At 47.6% G+C, this 18,947-nt stretch overlaps 1 protein-coding gene across 6 annotated transcripts in view; it reads right to left on the bottom strand.

Annotated features, from left to right (window-relative positions):
- The window catches only part of CUL9 (cullin 9), a 234,465-nt gene that overhangs the window by 177,838 nt on the left and 37,680 nt on the right, over window positions 1–18,947 (bottom strand). For 5 of the 6 annotated variants that reach the window (XM_063918754.1, XM_063918752.1, XM_063918753.1 and 2 more), the window contains exons 4-8: window positions 16,990–17,487; window positions 9,245–9,380; window positions 1,879–2,069; window positions 924–1,290; window positions 125–308 (exon numbers count right to left, since the gene is read on the bottom strand). In XM_063918754.1, coding sequence (XP_063774824.1) covers window positions 125–308; window positions 924–1,290; window positions 1,879–2,069; window positions 9,245–9,380; window positions 16,990–17,487 — 1,376 coding nt within the window. The remainder of the gene's footprint in view (window positions 1–124; window positions 309–923; window positions 1,291–1,878; window positions 2,070–9,244; window positions 9,381–16,989; window positions 17,488–18,947) is intronic. The other variant, XM_063918751.1, reaches the window with a different exon arrangement.

The raw sequence follows: 18,947 nt of genomic DNA, 5'->3' as shown, positions 1-18,947 counted from the left end.
TGATACATAGTTAATGAGGAAGGTGAACATGAGTCCTCACGTTCCCCGATTGTTTTACTGGTGTGTAAAGTCCGTAAAATATACTCCTGGACACAGCATACTGCTAATGCTTTCTTGTAGGTACCTGTTAGAAGAGCGCCCTTCAGCTTTCATACTGTGCGCCTCTTCTCCAGACTGCTGCTGCTGCAGGATTTGTACAATAAAGCCCAGCACTTCAGGCCCGCAGACACTTTTCTTTACATTTTCCAACATCTCCAGTAACGTCTCCAGAGAAATGCCCGACGAGGTACCCCAGGAGGTTCCAAAACCTGAAGGGTTGTCATAAATATTAAAATCAGCCTATAATACAATGCATTCACGTCAGCTATTTCCCTCTCGTCCTCTTGGAGCTTTTCAACAGAACTCATAAGATACCACTATAGACATTTAAATTAGTCTCCCTTATTCACCCACACATTGTACTTTTAAAATTTGTCCATGACTCTGGATTTGTCAAAAGTGCAAATTCCTGGAGCACGCTGCATCTGTATTAGCATACAATGACTGTTTGTGGCCAAATATTCACTTCAGCCCTTCTATCTTTTCTTCACCATTACATTCTGGGGCTGATTCATCAATGGTCGCATGTTATCCCAGAACCAATTTCTTATTGCGTCAACGTATTAAAAATGTCTTGCAGGGACACAGATATTGCAGATGATCTGCTGTGGTTCCCCATTAATACATTTTTGGGATACTTACAAAACGTGGAAAAAAACTTTTCATACATAGGAATTCCTGATGGTCATTTCAACGGCTCTATATGTGACCTGAGGAACATCCCGCTGAAACCAGGGACTCTACTGTCCCACAAAATCTCAGCAATGATCACACTACCTATTACTTTATTGGCCCAGGTCATCTCCTCTTTATGAAACCCATACCTTTGCTTTTATCCTCTCCAGGAGCAGGGATCTGAAGGCCTTCCTGAGACAGCAAGCAGTTTAGCAGCTGAAGGTCTGAAGGTTCTGCACTAGCCTGGGCTCCACTCTTCACAGTCTTGTGATGCTCCTCACTCTTTGTTTTTTTGGAAAGGCCTTGTGAAGCGGTATCCTGTGAAGAGCAGCCGGACCTTGAAGTCTGCTTCTCAGACACCCCAGGACGGAAAACATATTTAGTATAGGTGCGAGAACTCTGGAGGTCACTGAGGACACAGCCACGACAATGTTCAGCCAGAAAGCTAAGGATCTTCTGTGCTACGTCCACAGATACGGATGTCTGCATGAAGGCATGTTCATCCAGGTCACACAGCTGGAAAAAAAAAAAAAAAAAAAAAGTACAATTAAACATAACAAAAAAAAAAAAGATTTGTATTTATTTACAGCATTCAGCCAACGTGCTCAGAGGGGGTAATTAAATGTATTTTCCTCATGGTCGCCACTAGATGGTGCCCAATGGAGCAATTCAATTGTTGCAGAGTTTGGGAGCGATTAGCCGCAGGGAGACACATTTCTTCTCGCAGCCCCTATGCTGGCAACACGAAATGTAGGAAGTGTGACCCATTTGGGCACCCAAACGGCACTTTTCGCACCGCAATCAGAACTTTAGTTGGGTTTAGCCATTTTATGAAGCTAAACCCAGCTTTTCTGGGTGCGAACTGCACAATAAAAAAGAAAACAAGAAAACAATTATTGCCCCACGATATCTATTCCCTTTAGACAGTAGATCGGATGCCTCTGGGGCGAATCCCCTCCCCCCGACTATCATAGGTGATGTAGTGTTGCCAGTACAGGGAAACTCCCAACCATCTAACAATTACAATTTCTAGATTTCCTCCTTCTGATCATTCTTTTTAAGGCTAATATTCTCTTCAGCAAGTTCTCCACCACCATGTCTCACCTGATCTTCCAGGTTCTGCGTTATAATCCCATGTGCCTCTTGCTGCTCTTGAGGCTCCAGCTTGCGAACAAAGAACAGAATCTCCCACCACTCGTCCTGCCTCAGATTCCCTCTCTCCTCACAGGTCCCACTTCCGAGGTAGGGGAGGGTGTATATACCCCCTGAGGGTTTACAATGCAAAGTTTGGGACACTGCAGAAGAAACACAACCTAGTGACTAGTGAAGTGAATGTGGTGGATAACACATTGGAAAGCATTTAAACTTTTAAAATCTATTCTGAAAATGGGTGTTTGCACTGGCGTTGGAAGTCCAAGGGGAGACACTGGATATGCTGGGTTACCCAATGTGGTGATAGGAGCCTGGGAACTTACAAAATTACATCTAAAAACTAAAGCTCCTGCCTCTCCCACCGGGAAGAGCAGCATTTTCCGAACTAAGCCGCAAGGAAAGACTCAGGGGTTCACAAAAACAAGAATCTGAACAAGGAGGTGAGTGGAACACAAAAAAATTGGATTTTAACTATCTACCGGTAAATCCTTTTCTCGTAGTCCGTAGAGGATGCTGGGCGCCCACCCATCGCTTTGTTTTCCTGCATTTGTTACTTAGTTAAGTGCTGAGTTGTCACTTGGTTAAGTACTGCATTGTTGGTTAAGTACTGTTGTTCAGCCGTTGCTGAATTGTTTCAAGCTAGTTAGCCTTGTATGTGTGAGCTGGTGTGAAACTCACCACTATCTGTGTATTTCCTTCTCTCGAAGTATGTCTGTCTCCTCGGGCACAGTTTCTAGACTGAGTCTGGTAGAAGGGGTATAGAGGGAGGAGCCAGCCCACACTATTAAAAACTCTTAAAGTGCCCATGGCTCCCAAGGGACCCATCTATACCCCATGGTACTAATGTGGACCCCAGCATCCTCTTCGGACTACAAGAAAAGGATTTACCGGTAGGTAATTAAAATCCTATTTCTCTTACTACCTAGAGGATGCTGGGGTCCACATTATACCATGGGTATGTACCAAAGCTCCCAGTACGGGAGGGAGAGCGCGGAGGCTCTTGCAGAACCGATTGACCAAACCTGAGGTCCTCAGAGGCCAAAGTATCGAACTTGTAGAACTTAGCAAACCTGTTCGACCCTGACCAAGTAGCCGCTCGGCAAAGTTATAAAGCAGAGACACCCCGGGCAGCCACCCAGGAAAAACCCACTTTACGAGTAGAGTGGGCCTTAACAGATTTTGGACATGGCAGGCCTGCTGTAGAATAAGCATGCTGGATAGTAAACCTGATCCAGCAAGAAATAGTCTGCTTAGAAGCAGGACACCCAACCTTGTTGGGATCATAAAGGACAAACAGAGCGTCCGACTTTCTGTGACGAGAAGTTCTCTTCACATAAATCTTCTGAGCCCTTACAACATCCAAGGATTTTTAAGTAATTGAGGAGTCAGTAGCCACTGGCACCACAATAGGTTGATTCATATGAAAAGCCGAAACAACCTTCGGAGGAAATTGCTGACGCGTCCTGAGCTCAGCTCTATCTTCATGGAAAATCAAGTAGGGGCTCTTGCAGGACAATGCCCCCAACTCCGACACACGTCTAGCAGATGCCAATGCCAATAGTGTGACCACCTTCCAAGTAAGAAACTTGACCTCAACCTCCTGTAAAGGTTTGAACCAATCCGACTGCAGGAACTGCAACACCACATTAAGATCCCAAGGTGCCGTAGGATGCACAAAGGGAGGCTGGATGTACAGAACCCCTTTCAAGAAAGTCTGAACCTCAGGGAGGACAGCCCAATTGTTTCTGGAAGAAAATGGACAAGGCCGAAATCTGGACTTTTATGGAGTCCAAACGCAGGCCCACATCCACACCTGCTTGCAGAAAGAGGAGAAACCGCCCTAGTTGAAACTCCACCGTAGGAAACTTCTTGGATTCACACCAAGACACGTACTTTTTCCAAATTCGATGGTAGTGTTTAGACGTTACTCCTTTCCTAGCCTGAATCAGGGTAGGAATAACTTTGTTCGGAATGCCCTTCCGAGCTAGGATCTGGCGTTCAACCGCCATGCCGTCAAACGTAGTCGTGGTAAGTCTTGATAAGCGAACGGCCCCTGTTGCAGAAGGTCCTCGCGAAGAGGAAGAGGCCTCGGATCTTCCAGGAGTAACTCCAGAAGATCCGCGTACCAAGCCCTTCTTGGCCAGTCCGGAGCAATGAGGATCGCCTGAACTCTTGTTCTTTTGATTAGTTTGAGAATCCTTGGGATGAGTGGAAGTGGAGGGAACACATACACTGACTGGAACACCCACGGAGTTACCAGGGTGTCCGTCGCCACTGCTTGTGGGTCTCTCGACCTGGAACAGTACCTCCGAAGCTTCTTGATGAGGCGGGAGGCCATCAAGTTTATTTGAGGTACGCCCCAAAGACTTGTCACCTCTGCGAACACCTCTGGATGGAGGCCCCACTCTCCTGGATGGAGATCGTGTCTGCTGAGGAAGTCCGCTTCCCAGTTGTCCACACCCTGAAAGATTGCTGACAGCTCCACCGTGTGCTTTCTCGCCCAGAGGAGGATTCTTGTTACCTCTGACATTGCAGCTCTGCTCTTCGTTCCACCTTGTCTGTTTATGTAGGCCACAGTCGTTGCATTGTCCGACTAAACTTGAATGGCCTGATCTTTCAGAAGATGTGCCGCTTGTATAAGACCGTTGTACACGGCTCTTAGTTCCAGAAGACGCTTTTATCAGCAGATTGTCCAGATATGGAATTATGTTCACACCCTGCTTGTGGAGGAGTAGCATCATCTCCGCCGTGACCTTGGTGAACACCCTCGGTGCCGTGGAGAGGCCAAACGGTAGTGGCTGGAGCTGATAGTGACAGTCCAGCAGCGCAAATCTTAGATAAGCCTGGTGAGGCGGCCAGATCGGAATGTGAAGGTACGCATCCTTGATATCCAGGGATACTAGAAATTCCCCCTCCTCCAGACCGGAGATCACCGCTCTCAGAGACTCCATCTTGAATTTGAATTCCCTCAAATAAGGATTCAACGACTTTAGGTTTAATATTGGCCTGAGCGAACCATCCGGTTAAGGTACCACAAACAGGTTTGAGTAATAACCCTTGTTTGCTAGGTGAGGTGGAACTATAACAATGACATTTGAATGGCTTCTTGCAGGATAGCACTTTCTGTCAGCAAAGCTGGTAAGCCTGATTTGAAGAACCTGTGAGGTGGGAGTTCTTCAAACTCCAGTCTGTACCCCTGGGTAACAATATCTTGTACCCAAGGGCTATGCCCGATGACGCTCAGACATGACTGAAATTTCTTAACCTTGCTCCCACCTGCTCGATCTCCAGACTGGGAGATCCACAGTCATGCAGAGAATTTTGAGGAAGCAGAACCAGGTTTCTGTTCCTGGGAACCTGTTGGTGCAGGATTTCTGGATTTCCCCCGACCGCCTCTAAAGAAAGTAGAAGGGGGTTTGGACTTTTTAACTTTCGCAGTCCGAAAGGACTGCATTGTAGACGTAGGATAAGATTTCCTAGTAGGCGGTGCTGTTGAGGGAAGCAATGTTGACTTACCCGCAGCTGCTGTGGAGATCCATGCATCTAACGCTTCCCCAAATATAGCCTGACCTGTGAAGGGTAGGTTCTCCACACTTTTCTTGGATGCCGCATCCGCAGACCATTGGCACAGCCAGAGTCCCCTGTGTGCCGAGACAGCCATGGAAGAAGCCCTCGCATTAAGATGGCCAAGGTCCTTCATGGCCTCCACCATGAAACCTGCAGAGTCCTGTATGTGACGTAAGAACAATTCAATGTCACTTCTATCCATAGAATCTAATTCCTCTAGTAATGTGCCTGACCACTTTACTATGGCTTTAGAAATCCACGCACAAGCAATAGTGGGTCTTAACGCTACGCCAGTAGCTGTGCATAAGGATTTGTGTGTAGTCTCAATCTTACGGTCAGCCGGCTCTTTTAAAGCGGTGGACCCAGATACAGGTAAAACCACTTTTTTAGACAACCTAGACACAGAAGCGTCTACTACAGGCAGGATTTCCCACTTTTTCCCGTCCTCCTCAGGGAAAGGAAAAGCAATGAGAACCCTTTTTGGGATCTGGAATTTTTTCTCTGGGTTTTCCCAAGATTTTTCAAACAATGCCTTTAATTCCTTCGACGCAGGGAATGTAAGGGGGGATTTTTTTATTGTCCGTAAAATAAGCCTCCTCTACTTGCTCAGGTACCGTATCAGTAATGTGTAAAATGTCCCTAATAGCCTCAATCATGAGTTGCACCCCCTTAGCAAGGGATGCATCTCCCCCCTGCATATCCCCATCACCGTCCCCTGTATCAGAGTCGGTATCCATGTCAGCTTGCATTATCTGGACAAGAGCACACTTCTTAGGGTAAACAATTGGGGTCTTTGAAGAGGTAGTGGGAGCTGAATACGACAAAACCTCAACAGACTTTCTCAAAACCTGTGTTTCAGTCTCATTTTGAGCTATTCGATATGAAATCTGGGATATCATTCCCCTGATAGAATCCACCCATGGGGGTTCGGATTCAGAAGGCTGAGACAGTATATTACAGTCCTGAGTACATGGAATATACTCTTCAGGAGAAGATACACACTCTGCAGCACAAGATACAGAGTTCCTAGACATGTTTATGTGAGCTATACAAACACAGACAGGAAAATGCAAACAGTTTTCCCCAGAGTCCCTTCAGAGAGAGACAGAGTATTTGGAGCCAGCCACACAGCGCCCAAGTAGGCAGTTTATACAGTAAACATCCGTTGCTGACTGAATAACCTTAATAGATTAAACAGCTATTACTACACTCTCCCCCCCTGTCTATAACACCATGGTACCGCAGAGGTATGCTGGAGTTATGTGGAGGGCCGCGCTCCCTGTTAGCATCTTTTCAGTGTGATCTGCAGGGAGAAAATGGCGCTGGTGAGTGCTGGATCCGCTCTGAGGAAGAAGCCCCGCCCCCTGTAATGGCGCGTCTTCCCGCTTTCAAGGATTATACTGGCCTGAGGTGATTTGGCTGCTAACAGTGGGATTAGTCCCTGTTAGCATTTGTGACCCGTGTAGGGTATTTGCGCTGGCCCAGGGCGCCCCTCACATCAGTACCGCTGAGCCCTCTGGAGCGCAGCCTGTCAGAGCTGTGCTCCTACACTGGTGCCGCCATTCCCGCCGGCGATCCGCTTACCGGGGCGCCGGTGTCTTACTCACCACTCCATCTTCTGGCTCTAATAGGGGGTGGCAGTCGTGCTGCGGAAGTGAGCGTCCGCCTCGTGGGCTTGCGATTAGCACACGCAGGAGCTCAGTGTCCGGTCAGCGGAGATAGAGAACCATTAACTTCTAGAGTTGGTTCCTACTACCCCCCTTAAGTCCCACAAAGCAGGTAGGCTGTTGCCAGCAGCCTCCCTGTACTCAACGCTTAGAAAAAACAATAAAACTAGAAAAACTCCTAGGAGCTCCCCTAGCTGTGACCGGCTCCACCGGGCACATTTTCTAAACCGAGTCTGGTAGGAGGGGCATAGAGGGAGGTGCCAGTCCACACTATTAGACTCTTAAAGTGCCCATGGCTCCCATGGAACCAGTCTATACCCCATGGTACTAATGTGGACCCCAGCATCCTCTAGGACCTAAGAGAAACAATAATAGTGTAAAGGGATGGTGTCCAATATCCTCTACAGGACTCCAAGAAAACCTAAGTAGAATATTTCCATTTTCTCTATCTTCCACGGGCACACTAGACACACTGTGGATATACAGAAGCTGCTCTTATTGGACAGTACACTCAGACATAACGGAACGCAGCAGCCTACAACCAAAACTGGCATATTTGGCCAGAAAAATGTTCTAGAGAATTTTATGAACGTCTAAACTGAAGACCAGGGACTAAGTGTTATAGCCCTCAATTTGAGAGAGTCGGTGCGATTCCAGCAAGTCACTAGATTTATAGATGCAATTAGCTTAAAGGCAAAACCAACCAGATTTTGCCTTTAAACTAAAATACCGCTATTAGTCGTTTTGTTCCATACGGTTGATGACCAACTAGAAGGTCTCCATCTTGATTCCCACCATGCCATTTCCTCTTCATGAAGAGAATAACTAGACAAATTCTGTGTGGGACCAGGAACGTGTGGTGTGGCCTCTTCAACACCTGGATAACCAGATACAGAGAAAAGCAAAGACATCAGCGTCCTGCCAACCAGAGACCTCATACTCAAACTGTGAGGAAACCTCCAAGTTGGAATGAGTCGCCACTGGGATGAAGGTGCAGATTCACTGGTGGAAACATTCAGACATACAGAGAATTTTGCGAGGAGGTTTATATTAACCTCTAGAGAGAAGCAGCAAAGCCTCTAACCTAAGCTGATGCCTGTGGAGTAGTTATCCTGGAACCCAAAGGTTCCTATGGTATCAAACATGGGCCACTAGAGACTCAGCTGGAACCCTCCGTGGGAAATAGTCACTAGCTGAACAAACTGAGCAATGGAGTCAGCCATGGAAATGGCCCAGGCCTGTTCCTGCTACCTAAGGAACTAACCAAGAAGCAGTACCCACTGAATTGAGCGACACCTGATCCCCAGGCTGGCAATTTGGAGTGGCAGTTGGGACAGGTAACTGTTTTAATAGTACCCCTCCTAGGATTTGCTTAGCTTGTTTTTGTAACAGAATGGCTAACAGACCTTGAAAATACAGAGGATGACACTGAGCATTTTGGTCCAAATACCATTTAGAACCAGAATATAGGTAGTAGCTCAGTAAGCAAAAAGTGCAGTATGTGAAGGGAATCTTTCGTGTTTGTTATTCACCCAAGACAGCGGAATGATATATACGTCTGTGCTTAGTACCATATTTCTGCGATGACGGGCGAACGATTCTGAGCATCATGTGCAATGACTGATCCTCCTCAGATGATTAAAAATATGAAGGACATATTTAAGAACTTTCACATATAAGTTGAGTATTGATTCTTGTTTGCTGATCATTCTTTTGAACTGCATGCTTCACTTATATGCACCAATAAACTGGATTTCTAAATTTGAATACTGGCTCTACAGACTCAAAGTTCTGAAGGATTACAGCTCCACAGAAGCTTCCAAATTTAAAGGGCCCAAACTCCTGTTCCACCACTAAACCCAATCTCCAGTATCTCATGTTTGGAAGAAAAAGATGAACCAAAAGAATTACCAACCAACAATCCAATAACAGAACATTAATGGAATTAGTAAATCAAACAGAAAATCAACAATTTCCACACAACTCCATTCTATTTCTTGATACAAACCAAACCATGATTAAAGATTGATGGCTCGGAACCATAGGAGATCATCATCATCTCTCTTTCCATCACAGCCACTCACCTGGAGACACCTTTGTATTTTCGGCCAAAGACGATGCCTTCTCCTGATTGTCCTCATCTGTCTGATCTCCAGAGCCGGTGATCTCCACCATATGCCAGTGTACCCAGTAGGTGCGTCCGGTCGACCTCCAGAGAACCTGCGTTTGATTATTTGTGTTATAACTGAACACTCCCCCAAACACTGAGCAGGTCAGGTATCAGAATCACAATCTATTGAAAATGTCGTTTATACCTCATTGTCCCCTAGTGGATGAAGGAGAAATGCTCATGCTTTCAAACATACTAAACCATTTACAGAAACAGCACTGATTAGAATCCGGTGTTCTAGAGCACAAAGCATTGCGAAAAATGGGCCAAATTTAGTTTAGTCTTTCCTACCAGCTCCCACACCTGAAAGAAGAGAACAGGATAGACGTAGCCTGAAGTGCAAGACGACCCTATAAAAATGTTACTTTACTTATATAGATAAAATACTCCTTTCTTTTGCAATTTGGTAGTTGCCACATACGATTCCTCAAATGACCGCACAACAAAATTAATACAAAACCCCAGCGGATTTTAGTTTTAACACTTAAAATCTGCTGTCCTTTTCTGTAAATCTCATTGCTGTGATACATCCTTTTATTGCAGTGTCAGTGGCACATGCAGAGGGTAAGGGGGAGTATTCTCTCTCTACTATGGTAAATGTCCTATTGATGTATTGGGGGCATGGCAGGCTCAGTTGATTGGCTCCTGCACTCATACAGGTGATATGTGCGCCTTCAGTTACATCCCCTTGTATTTAAAACACACATTTCTCAGCATGTCATGCCCGGGAGTCTCAACTTCATACACTGCAAAACACATGAATCTATTTGCATAGGAAATCTGGTAACTACTGCAGCCAAGCTGATCTATGCAGTGTGTGGCTGCAGGGGATTGGATGTATAGAAGCTTATTTTCTAATAGGGTCTCCCCATTTCAGGTAGAAATATCTCAATTTGGCAGACCCTTCATAATTGTACATGCCGTTACGATAACTGAAGGGAGGACAACTAGCAGAGTCATACTTAGTACATGCACTGAGTTACAAAGAAAATATATGTCTAGAGCCACTAGAGAGTTCTCAGGCGTACCAAAGACTTAGGGGTATATGCAATTGCGGTCGAATTCCCGAAATTGTCGAAAAACTGGACTTTTTCGCAAAAAAAAAAAAAAAAAAAATCGACAATGCAATTCAGTACTTTCCGTCAAAAAATCGGACTTTCAAAATTCGACTTTTTGAAATTCGACTTTTGTCAAATTCGACTTTTCTGCAATGATACAAATGCTGCAATTCGACAAAAGTATATTCAATTGAAGTTTGGAAATTCGACAACAGTGCTTTTAGACACTAAATTCGTCATTTTCAATCCGCCACACTTTGGTGGGTGAAACTAATAAAAAAAATTTAAAACATGTTTTTTTTGGTGTTTTTTTTATTGGTAATAGCATATCTATTTATATTAGAAGGGTTTAGGTACTTGGTTTGTCTTTTTTGGAGGCACAAGTATTATTTATATATTTTTAAAAATATTATTTTTTCTTTTTTTATTTTTTTTAGATGGAATGGTAAAATCCCGGAAAAAAATGGTGTGGGGTCCCCCCTCCAAAGCATAACCAGCCTCGGGCTCTTCGAGCTGGTTCTAAAAATCCAGGGGGAAAATGGACAGGGGATCCCCCGTATTTTTAAAACCAGCGCCTGGTGCTGGTGCAAAAAATACGGGGGACAAAAAGAGTAGGGGTCCCCCGTATTTTTAACACCAGCATCGGGCTCCACTAGCTGGACAGATAATGCCACAGCCGGGGGTCACTTTTATACAGCGCCCTGCGGCCGTGGCATTAAATATCCAACTAGTCACCCCTGGCCGGGGTACCCTGGGGGAGTGGGGACCCCTTCAATCAAGGGGTCCCCCCCCCCAGCCACCCAAGGGCCAGGGGTGAAGCCCGAGGCTGTCCCCCCCCATCCAAGGGCTGCGGATGGGGGGCTGATAGCCTTGAGAAAATGTCAAGAATATTGTTTTTTCCAGTAGTACTACAAGTCCCAGCAAGCCTCCCCCGCAAGCTGGTACTTGGAGAACCAAAAGTACCAGCATGCGGGAGAAAAACGGGCCCGCTGGTACCTGTAGTACTACTGGGGAAAAAATACCCAAATAAAAACAGGAGACACACACCGTGACAGTAAAACTTTATTTCGCACCTGCCGACACACACATACTTACCTATGTTGACCCGTCGGCTGCCACGTCTCCTGATCCGACGATCCGGGGTACCTGTGAAAAAAATTATACTCACCTCAATCCAGTGTCCAAGGATAAATCCTCGTACTTGGCAAAAAAACAAAACGAACACCCGACCAGCGGACTGAAAGGGGTCCCATGTTTACACATGGGACCCCTTTCCCCGAATGCAGAGAGACCCCCCCCGTGACTGCTGTCACAGAAAGGTCTCTTAAGCCAATCAGCGAGCGCAACGTCCTTGCACTGTGCTGATTGGCTGCGCGTCTGAGCTGTCAAACAGCGCATCGCAAAGCCTCTCCATTATATTCAATGGTGGGAACTTTGCGGTTAGCGGTGAGGTCACCCGCGGTCAGCGGCTGACCGCGGGTAACCCCACCGCTGACGGCAAAGTTCCCACCATTGAAAGTAATGGAGGGAGCTGTGCGATGCGCTGTCTGAGCTCAGAAGCGCATACAGCCAATCAGGTGAGCGCCACGAAGTAGCGCTTCCTGATTGGCTGAAGGGACCTCTGTGACAGGAGTCACGTGGGGTCCCGGCACATTCGGGGAAAGGGGTCCCATGTGTAAACATGGGACCCCTTTCAGTCCGCTGGTCGGGTGTTCGTTTTGTTTTTTTGCCAAGTACGAGGATTTATCTCTGGACACTGGATTGAGGCGAGTATAATTTTATTCACAGGTACCCCGGATCGTTGGAGACGAGACGTGGCAGTTGGCGTGTCAACATAGGTAAGTATGTGTGTGTCGGCAGGTGTGAAATAAAGTTTTACTCTCAAGGTGTGTGTCTCCTGTTTTTATTTGGGTATTTTTTTTCCAGTAGTACTACAGGTACCAGCGGGCACGTTTTTCTCCCGCATGCTGGTACTTGTGGTTCTCCAAGTACCAGCTTGCGGGGGAGGCTTGCTGGGACTTGTAGTACTACTGGAAAAAACAATATTCTTGACATTTTCTCAAGGCTATCAGCCCCCCATCCGCAGCCCTTGGATAGGGGGGGGGGGGGGACAGCCTCGGGATTCACCCCTGGCCCTTGGGTGGCTGGGGAGGGGGGACCCCTTGATTGAAGGGGTCCCCACTCCCCCAGGGTACCCCGGCCAGGTGTGACTAGTTGGCTATTTAATGCCACGGCCGCAGGGCGCTGTATAAAAGTGACCCCCGGCTGTGGCATTATCTGTCCAGCTAGTGGAGCCCGATGCTGGTGTTAAAAATACGGGGGACCCCTACTCTTTTTGTCCCCCGTATTTTTTGCACCAGCACCAGGCGCAGAGCCCGGTGCTGGTTTTAAAAATACGGGGGATCCCCTGTCCATTTTCCCCCCGGATTTTTAGAACCAGGACCAGCTCGAAGAGCCCGAGGCTGGTTATGCTTTGGAGGGGGGACCCCACACCCTTTTTTTCCGGGTTTTTTGCCGTCTTTTCCCGTTTTTTAAAAATCCGATCAAAAACCGTCAAATCGTCCATTTTTCGTCAGCGGGACTGTCGAATCCGTTTTTTATTGAATATGGTCAATTTCGGCAACCACTTGCCGAAATTAGACGGTCGTATTGTGTCGAATTAAAAAACGGCCGAAAAATTGCCGCGATTCGCCGCTAATTGCATATACCCCATAATGTTTCAATACTTCCCTTCAGTGGTATGCCTAGAATATTTCCGGGGCCAGCTGCGATATGCAGACTGGCAACCCCCAGAAAATTTCCGGGGCATGCCACTACTCCCCCTCCCTCCTCCTTGCACTGCGATCAGCCGGTGGACTTTGAAAAATGAAGCGATTGCGTCATTCCACAAAACTCCGCCAGCCGAGCGGAGTACAAGGGAGGAGGAGGGGAGAGGATTTCAGTGCTAGCGGGCTAGTGCACGCCGGCAAATGCTACCTGGGTGATGTCCATCGGTGGGTTATCTATCGATGGTCACCATTGATTGATAACCTCCATGGTGTTAAACCATCTGGAATGGATCCATCGATGGTTTTACCCATCGATGGTCATCCCTGCTTTATAGAACACATGCGAACCAGGGGGCGTGGCTTAGTGAGTGTCATTGGGCATGGCTTGGTGGATGTCAGGGGGCGGAGCTAAAGTTCCATGCCCTGACAATTTGAGATAAAAAAATAAATTGGTATCACTGAGCCATCGATGGCAGGAAACCATCCGGTTCTCACCCATTGATGGTAAAAGTATTCAACATCGGTCATAGACCATCGATGATTTTGAATCATCGATGGTCGATGGCCACCCATAGCTACACCTAGGCAACGAGCATTCCCTAAGGCAACGAGCATTTCCCGTAGCAACGAGCATGGATCAGAGCATGAAACCCATGGCAAAAAGCATGGCAGCGCGTGAAACCCCTGGCAACGTGCATGAAACCCCTGGCAATGATCAGGTAGAAAAAAAAAAAAATGTAAAAACCTGCCCTGGGAGGTGTGACCAAATTCCAAAAAGTCACCACTGAAGGGGTTAATACAGCTTGCAAGGCTGGTGGATGCCAGGAATGGTCTCAGAAGGTACTGTTCTGTTGCCTCCCTCTACTGATGAGGGACTGTCTCCAGGGGAATCCCGGTGACAGCTGCTGCTACAGGTAGTGACTGGCGGAACCTTGGACTGCTGTGTGCCACCGGGCACTAGAAATGTAGCTTTAAGTGCAGATGTGTCCTCATACATCTAGCCTCAATACGCCACTCAGCGAGCGAGGCCTGGCGTGAGCAATTCACAGCGCACAAGAGAATCAGAATTTTTTTCACAGCACTCCTAGGCTAAAAGTTTCTTATTGAGAAATTCAGAAAAAACATATTAAAATTAAGTAAGTTCTTTTTATAAGTCATCCGTAGGGTCATTTATGTGGTGATGGACAGGATTCACTTCTGTTTGTCCACATATTTTATCATAGGAACCCACAAGCTCTGGTGGTGCCTATTACACTTCCCATAAATAATTTGAGCTGGTCCTGGATCACCAACCCAAGGCACCCCTGCAAGTGTCCTGAGTCACCCCAGGTGGGATGCATTTAATTTGCCAGCAGTCGGGATCCCGGCGCTCAGGATACAGACGCTGGTATACCGACCGCCGACAATGCCGCCAGCCGGAATCAGCACAACAGGACTATTCCCACTCGTGGGTGTCCATGACACTGACAGAGCGGGAATACATCCCCACAAGGGGACGCTTTGCACTCGTCCCGCTGCCGGCATTCTGGCGGGCGGGATGCTGCCGTTGGGATATTGACAGCCGGCCTCCCGTCCGCCGGTAAATCATACTGAATCCTACCCAGGGTGCCATGTCACCCAGTTTGGGAACCACTGATGTATGAGGACACATCCATAAGTTAATTCCACTCTCCTGTCTGAGAGTGGCAGAGTAGGGCTGCCAGTGTTCATGAGGTGGGGGCTGCTGAGTAAGCAGGGCAGCCCCTTGCCAGGTACAATCTGGCCAAAAGTGGAGGGACCCTCTGTACAGGTGCACATTAGTAGTGTTATTTCGCACCCGTTTATAAATATGAATTAACTATTATTTTTATATTAACATTATGTACCACTAAATGACCTAATACATAGTCAGGCAGTGTGTCAGGTGGAGGTAAAGGTGCCCCACATGTCTATCACGTATCTGGTGGGTAGATACCAATCGAGGAGAAGGCAATGACAACCTCCATTCAGCCTCCTCAGGTGAAGTATTAGTGAATGATGTGCTTAAGTCTTCAGTTGTTGGGACAGGCGTCCGTAGGTTCTGCGACGACTCCTGCAGACTCCTTTCAGGGAAAACGGTTTTTAGTTCTGGCTAAGGTATCGCTACAGAACGGAGGGTTTTGGAGGTAAAGCATAGTTTTTGCAAATCTCCAAATCTTCTTTTACATGAGGATAGGAAATAACTGTCCTTTACACCTAAGGTGGTTTCCAAATAGAACCTAAACAAGGTATTTGTGACCTTGGCATTATGCAAAGAATACATTTCAGTGGAAAAGGAATCCTTTCACTTATTGGACATAGGGGGTCATTCTGACCCGATCGCACGCTGCAGTTTATCGCAGCGGTGCAATCGGGTCAGAAGTGCGCACGCGCCGGCCAGACGCCGCCGGGCCGCTACGATCACCTCTGCCTGATTGACAGGCAGAGGCGGTCGATGGGCGGGGGGGCGGAACGGCAGCGTTTGGCCGCCGTTTCGTGGGCGCGGTCCGGCCAACGCAGGCGTGGCCGGACCGAACGAGGGGCGGGCACAGCGGCTGCGTGACATCACACGCAGCTACTGCGGGCCAAGGAGCGATGAGTAGCTCCCGGCCAGCACGCTAAAGCTGCGCTGGTCGGGAACTACTCTTGAAGTGCAAAGGCATCGCCGCTGTGCGATGCCTTTGCACTTCTGCGGGGGGGGGGGGGGCGGCACTGACATGCGGAGCGGACTAGCCCTGTGCTCGGCGTCCACCCGCATGTCAGTGTGAATGATCGTAGCTGTGCTAAATTGCTACGATCATCTCGGAATGACCCCCATTGGAACTTACTCAGCTTCAGTTGCAGTTTTGCTAAAAAAGGAAAAGTGCAACTGCTAGCACTCACATGCTGGGGGCCGTCGAGCATAGGACAAGGCAGTCCAGCATGTGAAGGGCCGCCCTGATTCGCATTTATTCAGCCGGGCTGCATATGCAGGCACACTGGCGCCATCTTTCCCGTCGCGCCCGGACCAGCCCACGTTTTCATCGACACGCCCCTACAATGCCGCGTCCCTGGCCCTGACCGCCCCACAAACGCCTCTGCCTGTCAATCAGGCAGAGGCGTTTGAATCACTGCCATCGCATTTCCTGGGTCGCGCAGAACAGGCCCCAGCCAGGTAAGCGGCAAAATGCGACTGCATCGCAGTAATGCTCCATGCTGAATAAGGCCCATTGTAAGGGCTCTTAATGACATATGTAAATAAGGCTCCCTGAAACCAGATGATATTTTGATCAAATACAATGACCACACAAGAAATCATTCTGCATCAAAGGTAACTATTTCAAAGTGGAATACTTTGGTCAGGCAGGACTCATGATTTACAGGTACATTCTAACACAATGAGTGGCTTGGTGGAGGGGTGCGCAGTAACGCAGTACAGCATTACTAGTTTCAATCTTTGTGCATTCAAAACTGCTACTTTTGGATGGACGGTGCTGTACACTGCAACTGTACCCATCCACAAAGGCAGCTTTAAGAAACCCTCAGTGTCCGTGTCCTACAAGAGGGTGCAACAGAAAACAGGATATTCTTTTCTTTCTGCTAACTTTAAATCTCTTCCTCTGAATGTATTGGGACGCACAGCACACCCAGCCCTTACCCTCTGGTTCACCTGTAAATATATATGGAATATAAATATTTTTATTGGCTTTTCATAATCTCCTGCGAGGATGTATAACGGGAAGCAGCTGCAGACATTAAATACATTTCTAGAATGACCCTCTATAAACCGGCATCAGTTTTCACCAACGGTTTAACAGAAAAGGATTTAACTGAATCTTGTTGTCAATATTGCCTACCTGAACTGGAGGCATTCCATTGTTGCTTTGACGGAAAACCCCCTCATCTCCGGCGCTGATCTCGTCATAGTCTTCCAGCATCCGGACGGCCATACCAGGCTTTAGGGCTTCTTGGATATAATCCACATAGGCATTTCGGGAAACGAAGTCTGACGGAGACATGAATTCCTTTACAGATTTCTTCTTGGCAGCTGCGGCACGCAATGGAGGCGTGACTGCCAACTGGAAAGTGGATGGTACTTTAGGCTGGAAGATTGATCGAAGAACCCGAGGTTGCTCATAGTCTCCCGAAACATCTACCTCGGAAGCTTGTTCATTCACCCAGCCCATGACCCGCACAAGCTCGCAGATCAGGCTGCCCATGGCCATACTGAAGTCAAACAGGTGCTTGAGGCGGATTTTACTATTACGGTCCGGCCGGTCGCTGCTCAGTTGGTCGAGGAGTGATGTGACGCACAGGTAACGTTTCACCAGTGAGAACAGCTGCTTCCCCGGGATCTGCCAGACAACAAGTAAAGTCACAGACATATGATCACTATATGCATAGCTTATATAATGTCTTAAGTCTCAGCATAGTGCACATGCTATAGGTCACACTGGCCCACCGACTACCCGGGGATGACAACCAGGATCATCACCCTCTGGGGGCCTTATCTCCTTGGAGAGGACAACCTGACCTGAATGGGGAAAAATAGGATTTTAATACCTACCGTTAAATCCTTTTCTCGTAGTCCATAAGGGATATTGGGGAAAACTAGTACAATGGGGTATAGATGGGGTCCAAAGGAGCAAGTGCACTTTAAAATTTCTTCAACTTGGTATGCTGGCTCCTCCCCTCTATGCCCCCTCCCACAGGCAGTTATAGGTAAAAACGTGCCCGAAGGAGAAAGGACATATATGAGAGAAAGAACATAACAACAAAGGGTGGGGAGATTTACACATCAGCTCACCACAATACAAAACTACCAGCAACGGCTGGTAACAGCAATAGCTGAACAAGTAACTAGAGAAGAACCCGCAGAAAAGTCAACGCACTGAGGCAGGCGACCAATATCCCTTATGGACTACGAGAAAAGGATTTACCGGTAGGTATTAAAATCCTATTTTCTCTAGCATCCATAAGGGATATTGGGGAAAACTAGTACGATGGGGGAAGTCCCAAAGCTTCCAGAACGGGCGGGAATGTGCGGAGACTGGTGCAGCACCGCCTGCCCAAACTGGGTATCCTCTTTGGCCCTAGTATCAAATTTGTAGAACTTCACAAAAGTGTTTTTCCCCGAACAGGTAGCAACTCAGCATAGTTGCAAGGCCGAGACTCCACGGGCAGCCGTCCAGGAAGAGCCCAATGATCTAATAGAGGGGGCCTTTAAAGACTTAGGAGCAGGTAAAGCTGCCGACACATAGGCTTGTTGGATAGTAAACCTAATCCAACGAGCAACCATCTGCCTTGAAGCAGGCCAACCCTTCTTCTGCGCATCATAGAGCACGAACAAGGAATCCGCCTTTCTGACCCGAGCTGTACGCTTGACATATATCTTCAAGGCACGCACAGAATCCGATGCCTCCAGAGGAGCAGAAGCATCAGAACTGGACGCAACCACAATAGGTTGATTCAAATGGAACGCGGAGACAACCTTCGGCAGGAGCTGCTGTCTAGTCCGGAGCTCCGCTCTGTCCCCGTAAAAGACCAAGTATGGACTTTTACACGATAAAGCCCCCAATTCTGAAACACGTCGAGCAGAAGCCAGGGCCAGTAACATCACTATCTTCCACGTGAGGTACTTGTCTTCTACCATCATCAGAGGTTCAAACCAGGAGGACTGTAGAAATGTCAACACTACATCCAAATCCCAGGGTGCCGTAGGCGGCACAAAGGAATGTTGTATGTGGAGTACCCCTTGCAAGAAAGTCTGAACTTCTGGCAACACTGTCAATTTCTTCTGAAAGAAAATGGAGAG

This window comes from Pseudophryne corroboree, chromosome 4, assembly GCF_028390025.1.
Source record: "Pseudophryne corroboree isolate aPseCor3 chromosome 4, aPseCor3.hap2, whole genome shotgun sequence".
NCBI classification, from domain to species: domain Eukaryota; kingdom Metazoa; phylum Chordata; class Amphibia; order Anura; family Myobatrachidae; genus Pseudophryne; species Pseudophryne corroboree.
Note: the sequence above shows the minus strand (reverse complement) of the source record. Positions and strands in the feature narration are given on the sequence as shown.